At 37.7% G+C, this 22,396-nt stretch overlaps 1 protein-coding gene across 1 annotated transcript; it reads left to right on the top strand.

Annotated features, from left to right (window-relative positions):
• The first annotated feature begins 10,524 nt into the window (after positions 1–10,524).
• LOC100715037 (probable G-protein coupled receptor 141) lies at positions 10,525–14,365 on the top strand. Its single transcript, XM_003469944.4, has 2 exons — positions 10,525–10,762; positions 12,938–14,365. Exon 2 carries the CDS (start codon positions 12,973–12,975, stop codon positions 13,867–13,869), a length of 897 nt encoding a protein of 298 aa, XP_003469992.2. The 5' UTR covers positions 10,525–10,762; positions 12,938–12,972; the 3' UTR covers positions 13,870–14,365.
• The last annotated feature ends 8,031 nt before the right edge of the window (positions 14,366–22,396 follow it).

Here is a 22,396-nt window from a genome sequence, read left to right as displayed (position 1 = left end):
TGCCTTAGACACAGGTGATATGGACTGAAACCTCCACACACTGTGAGCTAAATAAACTTTTCCTTCCTTAATTTTGAATGTTGCATATTTTGTGTCAGCAATGAAAGAAAAGTAACCAACACAGCCAGTAAGTGATCAAATCTCTAGACTCACTGTGAGCAGTTAAGATCTTCTAGCTGGGTGAAGCTGAGAACAGATGTTGGTTGACTCCAACCTGTGGAACTCAGCCCTGTGACCAAACAGAACCATACAGGATCCTGGAAAGTGCAGCATCATGAAAAGCTGGACTGGAGACCAACAGGACTGGTAGGCTATGTGCCCGTCTCTGTGAGCTTCAGAGCTTGTGAATTGTTGTGTTTGTTACTGTTCCTACTGTCTCCCAGTTCATTGATGATCAGAAGTTTTCTTTTATTAAATAGATATTACATACTGCTTTTCTACCCATTAACAGCAACATTTCTGTTATGGTTTAGGTCTGGAATGTCCTCCAAAATTTCATGTGCCCAGTGGTTGGGTTTTGGGAAGGTGATTGGACCATGGGAGTGTTACAGTCATCGTGGATTAGTCCATTGAAGAGTTCAGAGTTGAATGTGCTGATAGGAGGCAGATTTTGGTTTGGAAGAGGTGGGTCTCTGGAAACTTGACCTGAAGATTTCTGGCTTCTTGTCACCTTCCTTCTCTGTTTCCTGACTACTACAATGTGAGCATCTTTCCCCTACCCTACCCTCCCACTGTGGTCTTCCACCATTCTCTTTGATATTTGTCCTTGTAACAGAAAAGTCACTAAGCCAATAACACTCTGCACCTATCTTAATGTTCAGGTGTTGCATGCGAAAGTCTAAGAGGGTAAGTGACTGGCTTAAGGACATACAGCAAGATGACAGAGATATGATTGCACTCAATTATTTGTGGCTGAAAACATGTGCTTTGCCACTGTGTACAACAGGTAGAAGATAACTGTTTTCTGCAAAAGGCAAACACACATACGTACAAATACAGCAGAACCAAGGGAAAGAGAAACCACCTAGAAAAGAAGACTCGTAATGAGACTTGAACTTTTTTTAAAACGGTAAAGACAAAAACTAGAAATAAAAATAAAACAGAGTTTCAAAACAGGCTGAGACTTGAACTTTGCCAAAGAATCGAGGTAATTTTAAGCAAAGTTTGAGTGAAGTGATCAGATCTGGAATCCTCCAAAAGATTTTCTTTGATTGAGTGTGGGAACTAAGCCCTCTTTTTCCTTTTATCTACATGACCTGGCTAAGTGCTTTGCTAGGTATTCCATGAATATTTAGAGAGGATAATTATAATTACAGACAAAAAAGTTTCAGATGATACGTGGCAGAATTACAACACATGGTAAGGTTTAATGTGTCTGTTAAGTACTTGAGAAAAATATATCTCATAATATATATGCAATTCTATTTTGTAAAATTGTATCCTAAATGAATGATCACTATAATACAGGAACATTAAGGATTGCATAATATGATCACTTTTCTCTTTTATGTGATGAAGTTTTTTTTTAAAGGATAAAGGTGGGCAGGAGACTAGGTATAACCTGACCAAATGCAATTACCAGACACCAAGCAGGGACAAGTCTACGCTTGTCTCTCTTGGTGTAACCTCAGAGGATTATGATTCTTTGGAAATTGTTTCTAACATTGCAGTGCTAGGAGTTGAACTCAGAGCCTCCCACGTGTTAGACAAACACAGGACTTGCCAAGATGTCCATGTTGTCCTTGAAATTGTGACCCTTCTGTTTCAGGCTCCTGAGGAGCTGTGGTTACAGGCATGCTCCATCATGCCCAGCTCTGGTTGTAAGCTTTTCATGTGTGCCTTATTGAACAAGCCACAGTGGTCTGCCACCCAAAAGGAGTCTGTCAGCTGCCACCTGACAGACTGGACAAAGGCCCTGCTCTTCACCATGGCCTGCAGAAGCTGATGATGTGTTCTTACTGACATCTAAAAATTGTATGCATTTACAATGTACAATGTTCTATTTTGATATAAATATACACAGTAAAATGATTGCTAGTGAAGAAATGAACACAGTCATCTTTTTTTCTTTCTTTCTTTTTTTTTTTTTTTGCACCGAGGGTACCTAGAATCTATTCTCTTAGAAAACAGTAAACATTTAACACAGTGCTACTAACAGTAGGCATCTTGCTGTGTATTAGATCCCTATATATTTATCTTATATAAATGCTACTTGGTACCCTTTGACCAACATCATCAGCATGCTAACAGTCTCCCCAACCCTATTCCTATGAGTTGTTTTGTTTTTTCTGGATGCCATAGTATGTGAAATCATGCAATATTTTTCTTTCTGTGTCTGGCTTATTTCTCATAGCATAATATTTCCCCATTCATCAATATTTTTACAATGATAAGGTCTCCTTTTCTAAGGCTCAAGAACATTATATCAGTGGCTTCTTGGTCCATCCATTTATCCATGGATACTTAAATTGGTCCCATGACTATGATGTGGGGACTTCTTTTTCTTGAATATATGTCTAGTATAAGGGTCAAATAACAGTTTTGCTCTTAATAATTTTAGGAAATTCTGTACTGTATGGGTTTTACCATTTTAAATTCTCACCAAGAGTGTACAAAGGCTCATTTTTTCCTCCATATCCTCACCAACACAGTCACAATGCATCTTATCTTTTTCGTAAAAATCAACTTAATAAGAGTGAGGTGGTATCTTCTTATATGGTTTTGATTTGTATTACCTGATGACTCATGATGCATATATGTATTTGTGTATATATATATATTGATTATTTATATGTTTTCTTTGGAAAATGTACATTCATTTCCTTCATCCATTTTTTCAATCAAGTTGTTTGACTTTTTGTTGTTGTTGTGTTATTTTTATTGAGTTGAGCTCCTTATGTATTTTGATAGTAGCCCCTTATTAGAAATATGGTTTTGCAGCCCATAGCCTGCCCTTTCATTTCATGGACTGTTTCTGTTGCTTTGTAAAAGTTTTTCATTTGATAGAGTTCTTGTTATTTTTGCTGTTACTGCCTTCGCCTTTGGTAGGATATTGCAAACAATCTTGCAAACATCATTATGCTTTCTTGTTCCCAGCTCTTCTAGTCAGGACTTTAATACCTTTTGAATTCATTCTGATGATACTGTGAGATAAGACTGCTTTCTAATTCCAAGTCACCCAAGTGGGACGTGCCGATGTGTGACTGCCATGTCGCTGGCTGCAGGACCAAGCCAAAAGCCTGTGTAAGTCCAGATGGTGCTCCCTGCGCCATCCTGCAGGTGAGACTTTGGCAATGCTTGGTATTTCTCTCATTTATAATAAAACTGTGGCTGTGTTAAATTTAAGTAAGTTTCATTTGAAAACCAATGATTTTATCTTCTCTGTCAACAACTATTCTTCTAGATTTTCCCATTATTATTCAGCCTTCAGGAATTCTGCATAGATTTTTAGACACAGCAGCTAGTTGTTCAGCAATATTATTTTCTTGCTCAAAAATATTAAAAAGTCTATGTCAAATAATCAAACTTAAGATTGTTTTGAAATTGAGATCGCATTTAATTTCTTTAATTTTGCCAAAGAAACAGGAAAGAAGAAACAGAGAATTCCGCTGAGAGACTCTCAGTGCTGGTGTTTATTCTCTGGACATAGCTTTGAAAGTAAAAATTGGACAATAAAATTTTGAAACATGAGTGGAACCAAGATTATATGTTTCTAAGTTACACTGTTTACAGAGTCACTAGGAATAAGCAATCCTGCAGGTACACAGAAAACATCTCAAAAAACAGAAGAAAAAGGAAAAATAAACCAGATTACTTACATACAGTACTTTTAAAGCTGCTTTTCATAAGGAAGAAACATGCTAGAGGTCCAGTGGCTTGAGGTGAGCCTTGATTAAAAATGAAATGAAAACAGAGGATAGAAGAACGAATCCTTGGTCCTGACAAAAGGAAAGGGATAAAGCATGTAAGTTAAGAAATGTGGTAAAATGTTGTGGCAATTCAAGGTTTGAACCCACATGGAGAAGACCTACAGGCCAGGGCAAGACCATGTTTCAGAGCCTGAATGGAGGAAGAACTAGCAGCTCTCTGGCTTACATTTAGAGCTTCTTCTTCTGACCAGGACTTTACTACCATCATATAGTAATGAACTGACTATACACTTACTTCAGCCATTGATGCCATTTGATAATGAACTGGAAATGACCAGTTCTCAGCATGTGGAATTCCTGCAGATGATGAATAAGTTGATGACTGTCACAGTTCTTTCCTGCAGTGATGGACAGGAACCCCAGGGAAGGGAGACCCGTATCCAGCCACAGGAAGTGGAACCATGATGGGTCGGAGATGGACTGAAGGATCAACCTGTCATTGAGGCTTTCAAAGGAAGTGTGAAGACAGGTCTGGTCAGGTCTCTAGGAAATGTCAAGATAGATTACGCCTTTTCTTGCGCCTCTAGAAGGTTGTGAAGGGGTTGAACATTGAAGGAATAGTCACACTAGGGTAGCCAGGAGAGGGAAGCCACGAGAATCTCAGGGAAACCAGCCAGAGCCCTGCTTTCCTTACATGTTCTGGCAGAACCTTCTCTGCAGCTCTCCGCACACCCTTCAGGTAAGGTAGGGTAGGCGATCTCTATCCTTGCTCAAGTCACTTGCCTTTGTGTTCCACCACAAGTAGACATTGCTTGGTTACAAATACCCAGTGAGGCTTCTCTAGACACGTGTTCCTACTCCCAGACTTCCCCACAGCTGGATCTACCTCTGAGCCCCGCCTTGAGGGGCAGTGACCAGACAGGACGTTAGTCCAACCTGGAACCTCTTTGTAACTCTTTCCCTCTGGCCCCTTCATGAATGGCATTGTCGTCAGGATAGCTGGCTCCTGTCTTCCTCCCCAGGCTGGGCTACTTTGTGCAGCCCATCAGCCTCTCTGGGGTCACTGCTTTAGCTTCACTGTATATCTCAGTCCTGTCCTTGTTGTCCCTCTCTCTCCTCAGTGCCTGCCATGAAGCCAAGACCCCACAGAGCCATTCACCAATCGTTAGGCGCTCGTCTTTCTTAATTCTCTAAATGGAATACCTTACCCCAATACTTGGGAAAGGCTTGTAGCAAGAACCATGTCTACACTGTTCCACCAGCTTCAGGAATGAAGTTTTCTTGTTGTGCCTATCAGTTTCACCCTTTTGAGTCAGGAGAAGCAAATGATCTGCTGTTTTTAAAATAAAAGCATTCAAAGGTTATGTTGCACATTCAAAGTCTTGTGGTGGCCATCTGAGCTTGTTAGGAAAAAGGAAAAGAAACAGAAGTACAAGCTCACAGGACAGCTTTATTTCAGAACAAACCTGAAAGGGACTGCTCTGGCCCGAGAGTACCAGACCAGCTCCTCTGTATGGGTTCTAAGGTTTTTATAGGGTCATGGGCATGGTGGGAGGCACTAAACTGTGGTTACCAATTAAGCACAAGACTTAGAAGCACAGGGAGATGTGGTGACCCTTAAGTGCAGGATTGAGGGATGATGGGAGTTATGGATTTCAGCTATGGCTACTGAGTCTTATCAATCTACGATTATACATTTTTAGCAGATACAAAAGCACAGCAGTGTGTATATGGGGGTTTATGTGGTCTTTGCTCAGCTCAGAATGGCAGTAGTCAGTTTGCTTCAGAATCCAGATTCTGATTGTTCTGAGACTAATCCAGGTGACATGCCGCATGTCCTTTGCTGCTGCAAATGGCAATACCACAGTAGTCTAGCAGCAACTTGGAGCTACACAGAAGGCAATGTTCTGAGAATGTCCGTACCACCTTGGGCTAAATTAAGCCTTTTCTACCGGAGCAGGTGATGCACGTCAGTCTCCTTGCAGGCTTTTGTGCTGCAGTAATGGGAAAAATGTAATCCACTCTGCTTCCTACTGCCTTTTATAAGCTTTTGTGTTTTCTGTTTTATTTACTAATAATAGGGCAATTAATGCAACTCTAAAGACTTTTATCGCCTTTAAAAGGAGGTTGGCCTGTGCACCTAATTAAAACCGGTTTTCAGACTCTGAACAAGGCCTCAGATTTCCATCCACAAAATCCCATCAGGCATGGCCTCTCTTTGAAAAAAGGGATGATTTTTAAAGGTCTGGAGAGATTGTGAATAAAAAGTGATTAGTGAAATTGCTCTCTGTCCTAACCAGAGCCTGCCAAAGAGTCAAGAGTTCTGTAGACACTGGTATAATAAAGAAAAGCAATTATTTTTCTGGTGAGTCAGAAGGAAATGTGAGGTTCCTTTGGAGGCTTAGGATCTGTGCCTTAAGACTGACTCTGGAATCATTAATGGCTAATGGCGTTTACTTTGTGCCTTTGAACTGTCAAACACAAACTAGGTCAGGTAGGGCCTGTTTTGATTTGGACTCTGGGAACCAGTGTCTCCCTCTGGCCAGTACCCCCGTTGCCCAAGGTGAGCACTGTTGAGTTTTGTCATATAAATAAACAAAAAGCTTCCACCCCCCCAAAAGATCCTTGTTTATCACAGCAGTCTGTCAACTACTGCCTCTTCCTCTGCTCCTGTCTAGATGGACAGGAACGCTTTCCAAACCCCAGTGTCTTTGTTCTTCAGTAACATTTGACCCTGCTGACTACAAACCTTTTCAAACACTCTTGTGTTTGGATTTTGTAACCACCTTTTGCTTCTTTCCAGCCCTGCTCTCCCGCTTCCAGACACACATGCTTCCCCAACTGATGTGTACTATCCTCCAAACAAGAGCTGGCAGCTCCTAGCCAGGAAAGAGAAGAGGTGAGATCACAGCAATTAGGAATCGTTTCATTGGTCCTATTTTCTTTAATAAATGGATGCCAAAGAAGTTTCAGAGATGGAGCCTTTCCAGTGTGGCTAATGTGGACAAGGAAGTAACTTGGGAAATTTCACATAAGGAAAATGAATTGAAATAGCAGCATGTGGCAAATAGCTACCGTACTGATGGTGCCTGTGGGCTCCGCTGCAGGCAGCGGGTGTGTGGACGTGTGAGTTAGAGATGCAGGACCTCTGGACCCACAGAAGGCTTGCTGAGTCAGAAGCTGGGGCACAAGGAGGTCGGAGGTGACGCAGCAGTGCAGTAACAGCTGAGAAATGTGGCTCCTCCGGGTTAATTCTTCAATACTGCAGCCACAGAGGAGTGTTTGGATCCTAGAAATCCGAAGAAGAACGTGCTGTCTGCGAATTTGCCACCATGTCTTCCTTATCACGCTGATCAAATACACTGTGAACTCCCTCTGGATGTCAGAGCTCCATGATAAATATCATTTCAGTAGACAGTTGGGTTTAATCTACTGATCTGAGCCGCATCTCCTTCTTTGGTCTAGTGTCTGTCTATCAAGTGTTAGTAAAACTGCTTGTTCCTTTCCTGTGCTCTGAGGCAACAGGGTCTTCGTTTCATAAAAGAGTAGAAAATGGAAGAGGAAAAAATTAAACTACATTGTACGGTAATTTTCAAGAGGTAAATTTTTTTCCATAATTAAATTAGACTGGAACCCCAAGGCACAAGAGATAATAAGTGTACAGCATTTAGAGATCAGAAATGAGAAATGATAGGAAAAGTCTGTTTTGAACAAACTGTTTCCCTTTTCTTCTTTTTGTGGTGTTGGGGAATGAGCCCTGGGTCTTCCAACTGAAGTACTTCCCTGGATCTTTTTAAATTTATTTTTTTTTTATCTTGAAACAGAGTTTTTCTAAGTCACTAAGTTGTCCAGGATGAGATCAAGCTTGTGATCCTCCTGCTTCGGCCTCCAAAAGTGCTAAGATTATAGGCATGTGCTAGATTTATTCTTGATTGACTATATCCCTGCTCTAGGATGCATCTGAAATGGTAAGATATTGTAGCCCTCTCACAAAGAGGCAAGACCAGCTGGGCACGTTGGCACATAACTGCAATCCCAGCATAAAATGAGGTCATGCTTGCATATAACCTCCAATCTTCCTCTTATAAATTCACATCACCTGCAGATTACTTGTAATATTACTTATAATATTTAATACCATGTAAATATTATGAAAACAGCTTTATTGTTTAGGGACTAATGAAAACAAAAAGCCTATGATGATTAAGTACGGACATAATATTTTTCCATCTGAGTTTGAAATTTTCTCATCTAGAACCCACAGAAATAGGGAAAGGCTTTGGATGTATATGTACTTAAAGACTAACAGCCATGATTTTCAACTAGACAAGACTTTTGCGTGCCAACTGTAGCTTTATTACTTGAAGTTTTTTTATACAAATAGAAAAGAAATGTCAGAAAACGTTTGGCCTTTTTTTTTAATGTTTGTTTCCTTAACACTTAAAGGTGCTCAGAAATACCAGCGTGGGCCATATTCCTCGGGGACAGATATAGAATGTTCTTCTTGAGTCTGTAGCTTTCATCTTCAGAGCAGAGGAGAACAATGAGATGATCCATCTGGATTCTTCTCAATCCAAATCTCATGTCTTCACAGGAGAAAATTCTGTTGCTTCTGGGAGAAAGAAGACAGATGCACACAAACATCCTCAGAGAGATGAACAAAGAGACTAAGAAGTGGATTCCTGGGATAATGAAAGGTCCGATGTCAAGACTGGTTCAGTCTCTGAGTATTTTGGACCAAACATGACACCAATCCTGGCATTTTAAAAGTCTTGGTTAATAACTTGTGGGTAGACAGTTTAGTTATTAGTTTTGTTACTACTTACCTGGGAAAATTTCGATTAAGGATATTCCTAATGATGTTAGCACTTTAACAGCTCTAAACAAGGTAAGTGGCCTCCATCCTATTGCTTCAGGAGCAGGGCTGCCCTCTGAGGACCCCCTCTAAGGCACCTGTCAGCAAAAATAGCTATGGCACCTTCCAAACTGCCTCACTTACTCTAATTGTTTGAAGGGTATATATATATATATGAGAAATTTTCATTCTGTAGAATTTTTAAATACACTTTCAGTTAAAGGTTTAATTCCATTCCAAAGATTTCAGAGGAAAAGTTGGGAAATAAAGTCATAGGTGTTTAACATGCCCCTCAGAGACTGTCTCAAATTCCTCCCATTATGTGCGTCATGATGTAGTGGGGACGAAACTTTGGAACAGGGATCCTGATTTTTATCATTAGTTAGGTACTCTCTCATTAGTTCTGTCGCCTGGTGGTGATTTTCTAAACTCTAAATTTTGATAGCTTCATCCACTAAATATGAAGATTGCACTCTTCTGGAGGAAATTATTTCTAAGCTCTCATATTAAGAATGTGCTATATTTCTTTAAACTATTGCCCCTTCCCCAAGGAGAAGGAGCTGAATTCTGACTATGGTAGGAAAGTGTGGAATACATTGATTCTTTTAGCTGTGTTATAAATCCAGCACACAGACTGCATAGGAGAAATCTATGTAATCAATGGGAGTGATTAATTTGTGTTCAGCTTATAAATTTGAATCATAACTGAATTTTATTTTCATGTTCCAATGTTGGTTTCATCCAACTTATTTCCAAGTTTGTCCTTCGTCAGACAAACAATCCCTAAATATAGCATGGTTTCTATGGGAACATACTTTATTCTGCAGACTCCAGGAACACATTTTATCTGAAAAATAAGGATTGTCAGATAATATGTTCAATTCTGAGCCTATAACCCAGATTTCGTATCTTTGAATTAATTTGACTTAAGGAGAAATGTTTAAAATTGGTTGAAAAATTAGTTCCATATGAAATTTTTCCAGCTGAGTTGAGCTGGTATAAATCTGAGTTTCATGAAAAGAAGTGAAATTTTATCTTTCATTGAGAGTTTTTCTTGAGATAATTAAGCATATGGCTCTATCACATTTTGATGCTCCTGTTTTATATCTTTGTGGTCACAAGCCCTGCTGGAGGATCAGGTAGCAGATGGTTCAGGTAGGGATAATACTTGCTTTTTTTCCAAAGCAAATGTGAATTTTATTATCTGGTACATAAATGTAGGCCATTATAAACTTGCATTATAGATGGTAAAGTTTAAATTCTCTTTAATTTCCATACTGAGCAATAGTAAGACTTGGGCTATGTTTACCTGCAACTACTCAAGGCCTGTTATTTCTTTGCTGGCTTTATTTCTTATTAAGCTCAATATTTCATTAAAATTATTCTTTGACATCTTAGGATAGTTCATGATGCCTATGAAATTAGAACACAAAGTGAGAAGACTCATGTAAAAAAAATTAAAGACTTTGGAAATAAAAAAGAGATTTCTTGTTGAAGTTATACTACCAGAGGGTCGAGCTTCAAAAGAACCATCATAAGACAAAGGCGATTTTGGAAATCAAAAGTAAGGTGTATAAATATTTTGAGCTTACACTGAGTATGCAAAAATTGCACAGAAAGTGCTTCCCTCTCAACATACACATTCTGATTCTGAATGTGAAACATTTGGGAAGTGTAAAAGTGGGAAGAGAAATAACACTGTGAAAAATTAATTTTTCACATTACCAAGAAAGATAAGTCATCGGCAGTGAAGATAAAAGTCTTTACTAACTCTCATTCTGTGTCACAACCAACTGTAGTGATAAACATCCGTTTGTGGTTTGGATGGTTTATCTCGACCCAGTAATTTGGCTGCTTAATTTTGTCTAAGGCTTGAGCATCTCTGTGTATATCATCCATCCCACAAATTCACCTGGCTGCTCTGGCTACTGGGCTCTTTGTTCCAGCAAACTGTGCTTATTGCCTGCCTGAGGTAGATCCACAAATGACCAACGTGCCTTAAGTCATCCTCAGAAGCAAATCATTAGAGGACGACACAGTAAGTAGCGTGGGTGGCCATTTCTCTCTAGGTACAACGAGTCTGTAGATATGTCAGTATTTGGTGTTAATGTGCAAAAACATACCTAGAATTGTAGGCTTTTGAAAAGTGTTATTAAAGGTGGTGAGGTGGTGTTGTGGTCATAAGCATAAAGTCTTAAGGGAAAAGAAAAATGATATCTAACTTTTCCTTTCTCTATAACTTTAACCTATGAATTTAGTATCTGTCTGGTGAATAGACTCTTGGGTCTTATTTTTATGTAATATCTTTGTGTGCATTGTAGAGTGAAAAATGATGTTGACTCAGAGAGTCTGTTAGGTTCTCTACAGATATAACCTAACGCCACAAATATCGTGCAAAGTAGACCCTATAGTTCTGTTTGTACTGCAGAAGACAGTAGTACCATGGTCTTAAATGTCTGCTCATCATTAGCCAGGTGAATGTGGCAGTGTTTGCAAACACTGCCTTAGGAGATGGGTCCATTTAAACTGTGAAACCCATTAAAAATTTAGGCATTCATTGCTTTAAAATAATTTCAAACTTAATTAAGTCTTACCTGCATTGGCTTGACCAAAATTTATAACAAAATCAATATTATCTTTTCTGCACACAAAGTTATACTGTTTCACATAAAAAGCTTGTATGTATATACTTTATTAAAATACATATTTTAATATATAAAAGTTGGATTTCTCTGTAAGTCATAATTATGTCAAGTTACAATAAAATTTTATTGAGGACATTAAATATGCTAGATCCCATTTGATTTTTCTCAGTCAGATACCAGCGATTAAAATCTGCCCTTGGCCAGGAGGGCAGGAGTTTCATGGGGAAATGACATAAATCTTTCCAATGAGAAAAGTTTGAGTTATTGTATCCTGGAACTCAAATTGTCAAAACAAAGGTCTAAAATTTTTCCTTTTGTTTTCAAGAGAGTCTGAGATTTATGATATATTTATTGATACAGCAACAATTGTATACAACCTAACCATATATCTGCCCCTTGTTAGAGTAAAGAAGGTACAAAAAATGTCCTTTTTGTAACTTTAAGAATCATAACATTTATACATACTTTTTCCAATTATAAAACTGTCTCAAAGACTAATTTTTGAATAATTCTTTAATGCAGTTAGTACAAGATTTCTCATTTAACAGATAAATTTCCAAGAAGCCAAAGGCACTCATGCCCAGTCTCTCAGCAATTAAATGGCAGGATTGACACCCATTTGCAGGATAGTAGGTGCTCAGTGCTCTGGCTTCCAACTGAGCAAGATCATGGTTTCTTACACTCACAACCGCAAGGCTTAAATAGCAATTAACCTACTTTTAAGCTCCGCCTTTCCACCAAATTGCAACATAGCAACGCAAGAAAAGATTCAAGTTCAAGGGTTGAGGAGATATGAATTACAGGCTGCTCTCTCTCTCTCTCTCTCTTTTTTTTTTTTTTTTTTTTTTGTCTTTTTCCTTTTTTATCGGTACCGGGGATCAATCTCACGACTGCCTGCTTGCAAGGCAGGTGCTTATGCTGCTGAGCTAAATCCCCAGGCCCAAGGCTGCTCTCTTTCTAAATTACTCAAGAAGGTGTCACAGAAATTACTCAAGAAGGTGTCTGGGACCCCTTCTTACAATAATTACACATGATGTATGTGTTTAACTTTACATTATCCCACATTAGTTTGCTTGATAATAGGGCAGGTGACCTACATGATTTTGACCTGAAGGTGCACTGAATGTATACTAATCATGATTTTATTTAAAATTTGTCATTTTTCATCATGAATTTTTGTATTCATTTCATTTTTAACATATTACATTGAAACATTATTTATTTTGGTTACTTAGTTGTTTGGCCCTTCCTTAAGTTTTGTACCTGAAACTTGAAATAGATGAGAGGAGATCTCCTGATTTTTATTCTGATACATATATAGGACTATGCCTGTTTATAGAATAACTATGCGCATGACTCTGAGTTTAACATTTTAACTTATTTTTACTAGTGTATTTCACTCTCTTCTATCTCTTCACTATGTTTGAATTATTGGAAAACATCTCTAACAATATTTTTTGGTTTTCAAATAGTTGTCGAGGATTGCAAAATTCAATACTATTCATTCTTAGGTTGTATAATTTCAGCTACAATATAGTAATCATAACTCTGTAAACTTTTCGATTTAGAGTTTTATAATCTTCTAAGCTCTTCGTGGCAAAGCATGAAGATAATCAATGCAAGCATCCTGGAGAATGCGTCAAACACAGAGTTCGAACAATGCGATATGCACTGCAGGATTATTCTGATAATACTTTACAGCGTGGTTTTACTTGGTGGCATTACTGGCATGGTTATGATGTCTTGCTTGATGTTCAAAAGGAACAGTCAATCAGTGGTGGCCACATTTGTCCTCAATATCATAGCACTGCACTCCATCCTGCTGGTCAGCCTTCCCTTCCGTGTCAGCTATTACTTCTCAGTCACCTGGGACCTTGGATCCTTTACTTGTCGGATGGTCAGCAGCATCATCTACAGCCATATGTACTTCACCTTTGTCTTCTATGTGGCCATTGTCATACTCCGACTGCTCATCTATTTCAGGAAACTCCAAATGCAGCAGCTGAAAAAGCGCCATGCAATAGTTTCAAGTCTTATTATTTGGGTAGTGGGAAGCCTCATTTTTTTGCCAGTTTTCTTTTTACAATATGGCACAGATACAAGTCACTTAGAACAACAGCGATGCTTTGAGTTCTACAGAGATCTCAACAGGAGGGAAATCATTATCTTGAATTACTCTATGATCGTCATTATAATGAGCATGGTTGTGATCCTTTTCCTGGTACAGCTGGTTGTCATCTTTCAATTGATAAAGGCTCTATGGCCCGACATGTGGACCCACCAGGAATACAGAGCCCAAATCAAGAGTTTCTTCTTTCTCCTAGTAATAGTTGTTTGTTTTATACCTCACCATGCATTCCGGGTGTACTTTATTCAAAATTATTCCGGGAGGGAAAATTCTAAACTAGTTCTTTACAATGAAATCTGTGTTGCTCTGACAACTGTCTGTTGTTTGGATATGTTATGCTTCACAGGTGGAGTGATCCATTACAACTTCTAATGTTGCTTTCTCAGTAATCATTTTCCCCACCATTGTGACCAAATCATTCCAACTAAGTGGGAGCTGTTGTGATATGAAAACATTTCAAATTCTCTGCTCATAATCATCAAATTGATAGATTGCTCTCAATCAAAAATGTCTTTCTGCAAAAATTAATGAGAACTGATTATTCCTCTTTCCTTGAAGAATAACTACCATCCCACATTTACAATAGAGTGTGTTCAATTTTTTAGCTCTACTCAAATTGACAACATAATACTTTATTTCTTTTTTTCATGTGGCAATTATTTTATTTGCTTTTATGTATAGATTTCATTAATATGTTTTCAGTACAGCGATCACATTCAAAAGGGGTGTTGGTACAAGCACGTGACATTATTTTGACTCTTTTTACTTTCTCTTCTCATCTCTAGATCTGTTTCCCATTTGCAAAAGCTCCGTCTTCTTGTTTCTGATTACCCATCTTTTATTTCCTCATTAAATTATTTATACTTTGGATTTCTCATATAAGATAAACCACGCACTATTTAAGATTGTGTGTCTAATTTATGTTACATAACATCATGGTGCATCCATTTCCTCACATTTATCCATCTTTATGGCAGAGCAGTACTCTATTCCGTATTAATACCTCATTTTCTTTAGTCATCTGTTGATTGACACACAGGCCTCATTCAAGATTTAACTAGTGTGTAAGTTGAGCTGCTATAAGCATGGATATGTATTGTCTTAGTTACTTTTTACTTGTCGCTGAGACAAAATACCTGAAGCCCAAAGTTGAGAAACGAAAGGTTTATTTCTTACAGTTTTTGGAGGTTTCAGTCCACATTCAGTTGGCTCCAAGACAGGTGAGCATGGCTGGGCCATAGTTCATGGTGGCCGCAAACAGCAAACAGGAACTAGCAAAGAGCAAGACACACTTCTTCCTGCCATTACATCATATCCTGGATCCACCCCTATGTGGGTGTAGTACTGACACCATCAATTCAAGCACTAGACAATGAACCAATCACAAATACACAATGCAAATTCATGAGGCCTTGGGGGACACAGACGTAAACCATGACATGTATGTATCACTATGATGTGATACCGTTGACCCTTTTGGGACGATCACTAGAAAGGGAATATGTGGGTCAAATGGAATATATATTGATAGCTTTTTGAGGAATGTCTCTATGAGTTCCACAGTGATGGTACTAGTTTAAATTCCTACCAACCATGTAGAAGGGTTCCTTTCCTCCCATAACCTTGCTAGCTTTTGAGTTTGGTAGTCATTCCCTCTAAAGATGGAATCCTGCAAATTACTTTGCATTTTTCTAATGACATGAATTGATGAATTTTTTTCTATTTATTGGCCATTTTTACTTCTGAGAAGTATCTGATCATTTTCATTGCCAATTTCTTGATTGGATCTTTCATTATTTTGGGGAGTCTAGTGTTTTCAGTTCTTTATAAATTTCAGTCCACTGTCTAAGGAATAACCGGCAAGTTTTTTTCCATTCCGTAGGTTTTTTTCTTCACTCTGCTGGTTGTTTCATCTTCTGTGACGATTCTTTCAACATAGTCCCATTTATTAAAAAAGTCTTTATTTAAACTTATGTCTTATTGAATTTTACTCATTTTATCTTCTAGCAGATTGTTTCTGTTTTAATATGCATGTCTTTTATCCATTTTGGTTTTATTTTGGTGCCTGGTGCTAGATATGGGTCTAGGTTCAGTCTTTGCACATGTGTAACCAGTTTTCCCAGCACCATTTGTTAAAGAGGCTCTTTCCTCCACTGTATATTTTTACCCCTTTGTCAGAGATGAGATGACTGATTGGTCATGCTGTGATTAACTCTAGCTAGGCACAGGGACTGGATTTCCTTGCACATCTGTAGGCATTTGCTTTTGCTGAGCTTTGAATCTAGAATGTGCTCAACAAACAGAGAACCTGAACATAAAAACTCTGTAGATAAAACAGCCTCCAGATTAGTTTTAATTTATTCAACCCAAGATTGCTGCTTCTGAAAATGACATCCAGTAAAGTTACAGCAGCTGGTTTTGGCATTTGGATGAAAGCACGAGTGCACACAGAATAGACAAAAAGTTAGAAGAAACTCTTGTAGGAATGCTGCACATTGATGTGGTTCAATTTTGATAAAAGAAAAACAGCAGGAATTTAGGAAGTTGAGGTCACTTACAAGACTTACCAGCCCAAACATTAAACAGTAAAAGAAGTCAGAGAAAGTAGTAAGACATTGGATTTAGTCTATTGGAGCCCAAACTTTTGAGACTGTGGAACTCCTATGATTTTTTGAGGCACCCTATAAAATCAAGTGATGCTATATAATTAAATTTAACACAGGTATCAGATAAGCTCAATACAAACAAGCCAGTCAGTCAATTTGGATTTTACTTATACAAATTGACATGCATTTAATTTTCTTATAATAAGAGTATTTTAAGACCGTATTTCATGAGCCATATATCCAAGTCACGCCTTACCAACCAATAAGGCAACATAGTCTATGCAAAGGATTTTCATAGCAGTTTGTAATCAACTGTATTCAGGAATCATGAAATTTCAGGTAGGATGTTTACGGTATGTGCCTTGTTTCTTGTATTGCAAGGCTGTGTTGAGGCAGGTGTAAAATAATACAGTGACCAGCATTTGGAATTAAGAAGGATACTACTTATCTTTCTTAATTCAGGGACGTCTTTTGGAGGAAACTTTCAGTACAGGTCCAAAATCCCCATAGATGCATAGAAATTTACATAGAAATATATTTTAGGGAATCTATACACTGATTTCCACAGTGGTTGCACCAGGCTACACTCTTACCAACAGGGGAAAATGATTCATTTTTCTCCACAAACCTGTCAGCATTTGTGATTAGTTGATTTCTTGATAATTGCAATTCTTTCTAGAGTGATATGGAATCTCAGCATTGTTTAATTTGCATCTTTCAATTGACCAGCAATGTTGAACATTTTTTCATATATTTAGATGGCATTTATATTTCTTCCTTTGAGAAGTGTATGTTCAACTCAGATGCCCATTTTTGGGTTTTTAAACTTTGGAAGTCTGATTTTTTCAGTTTTTTATATGTTTAGATATTGGTTCTATGTCTGAGGTAAAGCTGGAAAAAAATTTTTCCACTCTGTTGTGTTGTCTATTGGTAATTTCTTTTGATGTTCAAAGGCTTTCTAGTAAATGAGATTCCAGCTGATTCTTTGTAGTATTTCCTGTGCAACTGGGATTTTTGCCATAAAATCTTTGCTTAAACCGCTCTTCAGGGGATCTACCTATTGTCTCTTTCAGTAGATTTAGTGTTTCTGTTTCAATATTTAAATATTTGAATTATTTTGATTTTAGTTTAGTGCATGGTGAGAGACATGGGTCTAGTTCTAATCTTTGACATGTAAAAAGCCAGTTTTCCCAGCACCATGTCATAAACAAGCTATCTTTCTTCCAATGAACATATTTGACTACTTTGCCAAAGTGTCCTTGGAATTGGTTCTTTCATCTTCTAAGCTGTTCCTCAGAGCTGTTCCCCCCCCACTTTGGCCAGTACAATGCTGTTTTTAATACAGTGGCTTTGTAGTGCAATTTTAAGTTAGCAATTGTGATATCCTTTGCCTTACCTTTGTTGCCTAGGATTGTTCTTACAATTCTAGGTCTTTTCTGGTTCCAAATTAATTTTAGGGATGTTTTCTCTAGTTTTGTGAGGTATACTAGTGGTATTTTGATTGGGATTTCATTAAATCTAGGTAGCAATTATGAGAGTTGGGTCATTTTTACTGTTGGTTCTTTCTATCTATGAGCAAGGGACATCTTTCCACTTTCTGATATCCTCTTCAATCTCCTTTTTAAGAGTACTATAATTTTCAATGTGGAGATACTCCACTTTCTTTGTTAGATTGATTCCTGAGCATTTCATTTTTCTGGATGCCATTGTGAAGGGTGGTGTTTCCCAAATTTCTCTCTGTGAGTTTGTTGTTTGTACACAGGAATGTTATTGATTCTTGAGTGTTGATTTTGTATTCAACTACACTGCTGAATTTGGTTATTAAATCTGGAATTCTTTTGGTGGAGCTTTTGTGGTGTTCTATGTAGAGTATCTTGCCATCTGAAATTAAGCATTAGAAGTTCCATTTTACTCAGCAATTCTCCTACTGTGTATCTGCTCAGAAGAACTGAAAATAATATACCACAGTGATATATGTGCACCCATGTTTACAGTAGTACAGTTTATAATAGATAAATATTGTAAACAACCAAATACTCATCAACCAAGAAATAGGTTAAAAAAAGATGTGAGGGTTTTCTGAATATATAATCGAATACTACTCAATCACAAGAAAGTGTAAACTTGAGACATTCCTAGGTAAAGGGATGTACCTTGAGACCATACTCTTAAGTGAAATAAATCAGACACATTTGTGGAAATATCACATTGTTTCTTTGATGTGAAAAATCAAAAGGGTAAATAAGGACCAAAGTATGAAATAGATACTGTGAAACAGGAAGAAATTGTTCAAAAGAAAAGGGAACTAGGAAGGGGTGAGGAGAAAATATAAGAAGGAAAAGGAGAAAAAGGAAGTATAAAATGGAAACAAGGCTTTGTAAATGAGGAAGGGAAGAAGGTTTGAAGGAGGAGAAGCAATTGAAAAAAAGAGGAATTATTATATATCATGTAGAGGAGCAAATTCACTGCAACAAATGTGTTCATTACGTATATCTAAATTGTACCCATCCATTAACTGAATTGAAAAATACGTGATATTCAGTCATAAAAGGGTACATTTGAGTCATTTGTAGAAAATGAATGCATCTAGAGACTAAATTGTTAAGTGAATAAATCAGACACAGAAGATTAACTATCACATGGTTTCTCTTATGTGAGAAATCCAAAATATAACAATTTAAAGAGCAAAATAAAAGGTAGACGATAGGAAACAGGGAAATAGGTCTTTTGCAAATGGGAAGGACATTTTGGGATTGAGGGCCAGGTGGAGGAGGGGAGAAGAAAGGGAAGTAAAGTGGATTAAGAGTATGTACGTATACCAACTCCCCATGATGAATTCATTCAACATGTATGGCACATGTACTAATAAAAAAGTTTATAAAACAAAGAAAAAGACATATGTTTTAGAGGTTTGAAGTATTATCAATCAATGTTGAGCTTTTGCTTTACTAATAAACCTATTGTTAAATAAATAACTACATGAATGCTTGTTCGTATTTTTGTTATTATCATTACTATAATTACAAATTATACTTCTTAATACTATAGGACCATTTTGTAACCCCTTTGTCACAGAATAAGATGAAAACGAATCTATTTAAAATGCAGTTAGCCAATCATTTTAGGGGATATTATAAGTACTAGTTTCCTCAAGATAGAGTGATTTAGTTGGCATTCAATTGACTAGTGCATAAAGTGCCATGAATTTGTCTTCAAAATGATAGGTATTATCTAAGAGAACTTCCAATTATCTCATGCTTCCTGACATTCACAACCCAATGATCTCCTGCTTCATTAGCTTATGGCTAGAACAGAGAAGAGGAATTGGATTGGCAATTACCAATATTAGGTCATAAAAAGGCTGTGGCTTCCATCTTGGGCATTTTCTTCCTCTCTTGGTTAGCTTTACCCTGGAGGAAACCATGCCATGAAGCAGACTTGTGGAGAAGACCATGTGTCAAATAATTGATATTTCTAGTAGTTTGGAGATAGAGCTTTTGACACCCACCAGTAGTTGTGTAGTAGGTAATGAAGTGATTCTTCTCCCATTGAGCTCTGAGGTGACTGTAGCCTTGCCTGGCATATGGCTCCCTCATGAAAGATGACACTGCAAAGAAATTTCTCACTCAATTCTGATGAATTCCTGACACATACAGCTGTGAAGTAAATACAACGGTTGATTCTAGGGATAATTAATTGCCAGATTATATAACTTAAATTTTCTAGTTGCTGTATTTAAAAATTGGAAATGAAATTAATTTGAATAACATAATTTAATCTATTTTACCAAAAATATTGTTCAAAAGCATATTCAATATAAAAATTATTGCCAAGACATTTTGCACTCTTTTATTTGTACTAAGTTCTGCAAATTGTGGTGTACATTTAATGCTTGTAGCACATCTTAGTTGTGAATAGCTATTTCAATTAGCAATAAACGCATCTCAGATAAACCTCATTGGCTACAATACAGCCACTGTGCAAAATTGTGAATATATATTTCAGTCACCACATATAGCTCATACCTGATTTGGTGACAACGTTGGTACAAATCATCCAGAGATTTTCTAGGTGGTATTCAGGACACTTTCCTTATGGGATGCTGTATATCTTTCCAACAGTTTCCCTTTAAATAGAATAGAAAGAGAAGGTACTCCAGATTGTTGATATAAATATTGTGTAAGATTATATAACACGCAATTAAAAGGGTCCCTGGCATGTAAAAAAGACTGAAGAAGTTAAACATTATTCTCTTTACTGTGTTTATTGTAGATATTGAGAAAAGGAGGACAAGAAATAAGCTACTGAGTAATTAGGTGTCCTATAATACGTTTGGATGGTACAGGTTGGGTGATCCCAATACAGCCTTAGTATTTCCTCCTGCTGGCATGTCTTTACATCTCATTAATACCTGATTTCAACTGTCAGTGACTCATGTGTGACAAATAAACATTGATTTAAAGACTGATCCTTCTTTGAAAAATATGCTCAGATTGCATCCCTCTAAGGAATCCTTCTTCTAATCTCTTTCCAACCAATCTTTGTTACTTCTGTGCCGTGTTATCCCTCCCCTCCATACTATTTGATTTCTGCTCACTAAGTTGCTATAAAAATAGCTACTGTACCCTAAAAATGTATTATACAGGTATCTGCAGTGTTAGTAGCTTTCGGGTAAAGATAAATGGCATGGGTGTTTTTATTGGCTGACTTTATTACTGCTCCAGGCTGGTAGACCAGAAGGCCAGAAAGGTTTCCTACAGACTATAGACTGTCACATGTATTCATCACCTGTAAGTATCAATCACTGTTCTGCTTTTTCTGCTTAAAGGCAGAGTTGGTCATTTATTTTCCCACAAAATTGCATAGAATTTCTAATGTCCATGTCTCTGATTTTCCCAGTGCTTGTGGTCCTTCAGCCCCTTGGGTTCTGAAAGGACAAGACTAAGTGACTAGCATCACATTCAAGCTAAATTCAATCATCACATCCTTGGCTGAATCCCAAAACAGTTCAGCATGAGCCAGGTATCTTCCAGATCTTTCTCTCAGTGCTCTGCTAGCCTCTGATCTTCATTTCTTGTTAAGAACCTCTTCAAGTCTCTCGATCAGCATTTTCAAATGCTTTTGATCATCCCATTATCACCATGTGAATTGTTCCATTTGCCCCACAACACCTCTGTTCTCTCTTCTCTGCCTGGCTGGCACTGATCAGGGGACTGTTCTTAGGCATTGTCTTCTGGGTGTTCTCACTGCCTGGCTTCTGGCTGATGTTGGTCACTAGGAGGTGTTGTCTGAAGATACTCTGGAGGGAGGAGTGGGCTTGAAGTGTTTGTCTTCTTCCCTGCTTTGTCATCAAACCAAGTCAGGTGGTGTCTGGGTCCTTTACAGACCACAGCTCCTGCCAGTAGCCCAGATGGCATTGCATTCTGTTTTCCAATCTATGTCTCTTCAGACTTTGGTGTGCTGGTCTCTGGATACATCTCGCCCTTTGTTGATTCTTCATTCCCACACTCATCTACAGAAAGAACACTTCTATTAAATTTCTCCTTCTGAGTTACATTCTATGCTTTGGCTTCTCTGCTGACCTGCATTCTATTTCTTGCAAAAAAAAAAAATCATCAGCATTCTATTGGAACTCAAACTCATTCACTGAGACACAGAGGGAAAACAATCAGGCTCATCTTTTCCACTTTCTTGGTCAACTTAATGCAAACTTCTTCGCCTTCTTAGGAAGAAAAAGTTTACATGGATATCAGGATATTCAAAGGAAATGTATGGGAAAGAGAGGTGGAACTGTCTGCAGCAACATCATCTTGGTGCTAGATGAGGGTCAATGTGGCTTTTTGTAGCTACCTTACAGGGACTCTCCTTGTCTGCCCCACTCCTCTCTATGAACCACTGTGTAACTTTCATTTCAGCCAAGAAAAAGTTATGTCAGAGACCTGAAGAAACCATCAGGAGGTTCTGAGTTGGCTCCAATACCTCCTGACTCCCATCTCAGGATTTTTTCTCTCTAACAAACCAGAATATAGAACCAGTTTCTCTTTATCAATACTTTATGGCAAAGAGACAGCATCTATTCTGTGATCCATTTAAATTCCTCTTCCTTAAGCCCCCAAGTTTTCTGTTTTAATACTAATATTTCCACACAGAATAGTTTGCATAATGGGTAACAGTTCCATGTTTACATTATTTTGCATAAAAACCCATTAATCTGCACTCTTTTAAAAATGATTCCAATTTATTTTGGATTCGAGGAGGGTTGAAAAAAAATCTGCCAAAATTTACAGATGTAC

Source organism: Cavia porcellus, unplaced genomic scaffold (assembly GCF_034190915.1).
Source record: "Cavia porcellus strain 051 isolate PalLab524CR breed Dunkin Hartley unplaced genomic scaffold, mCavPor4.1 scaffold_23, whole genome shotgun sequence".
Lineage (NCBI taxonomy): Eukaryota > Metazoa > Chordata > Mammalia > Rodentia > Caviidae > Cavia > Cavia porcellus.
This window is presented reverse-complemented; position numbering and strand designations above follow the sequence as displayed.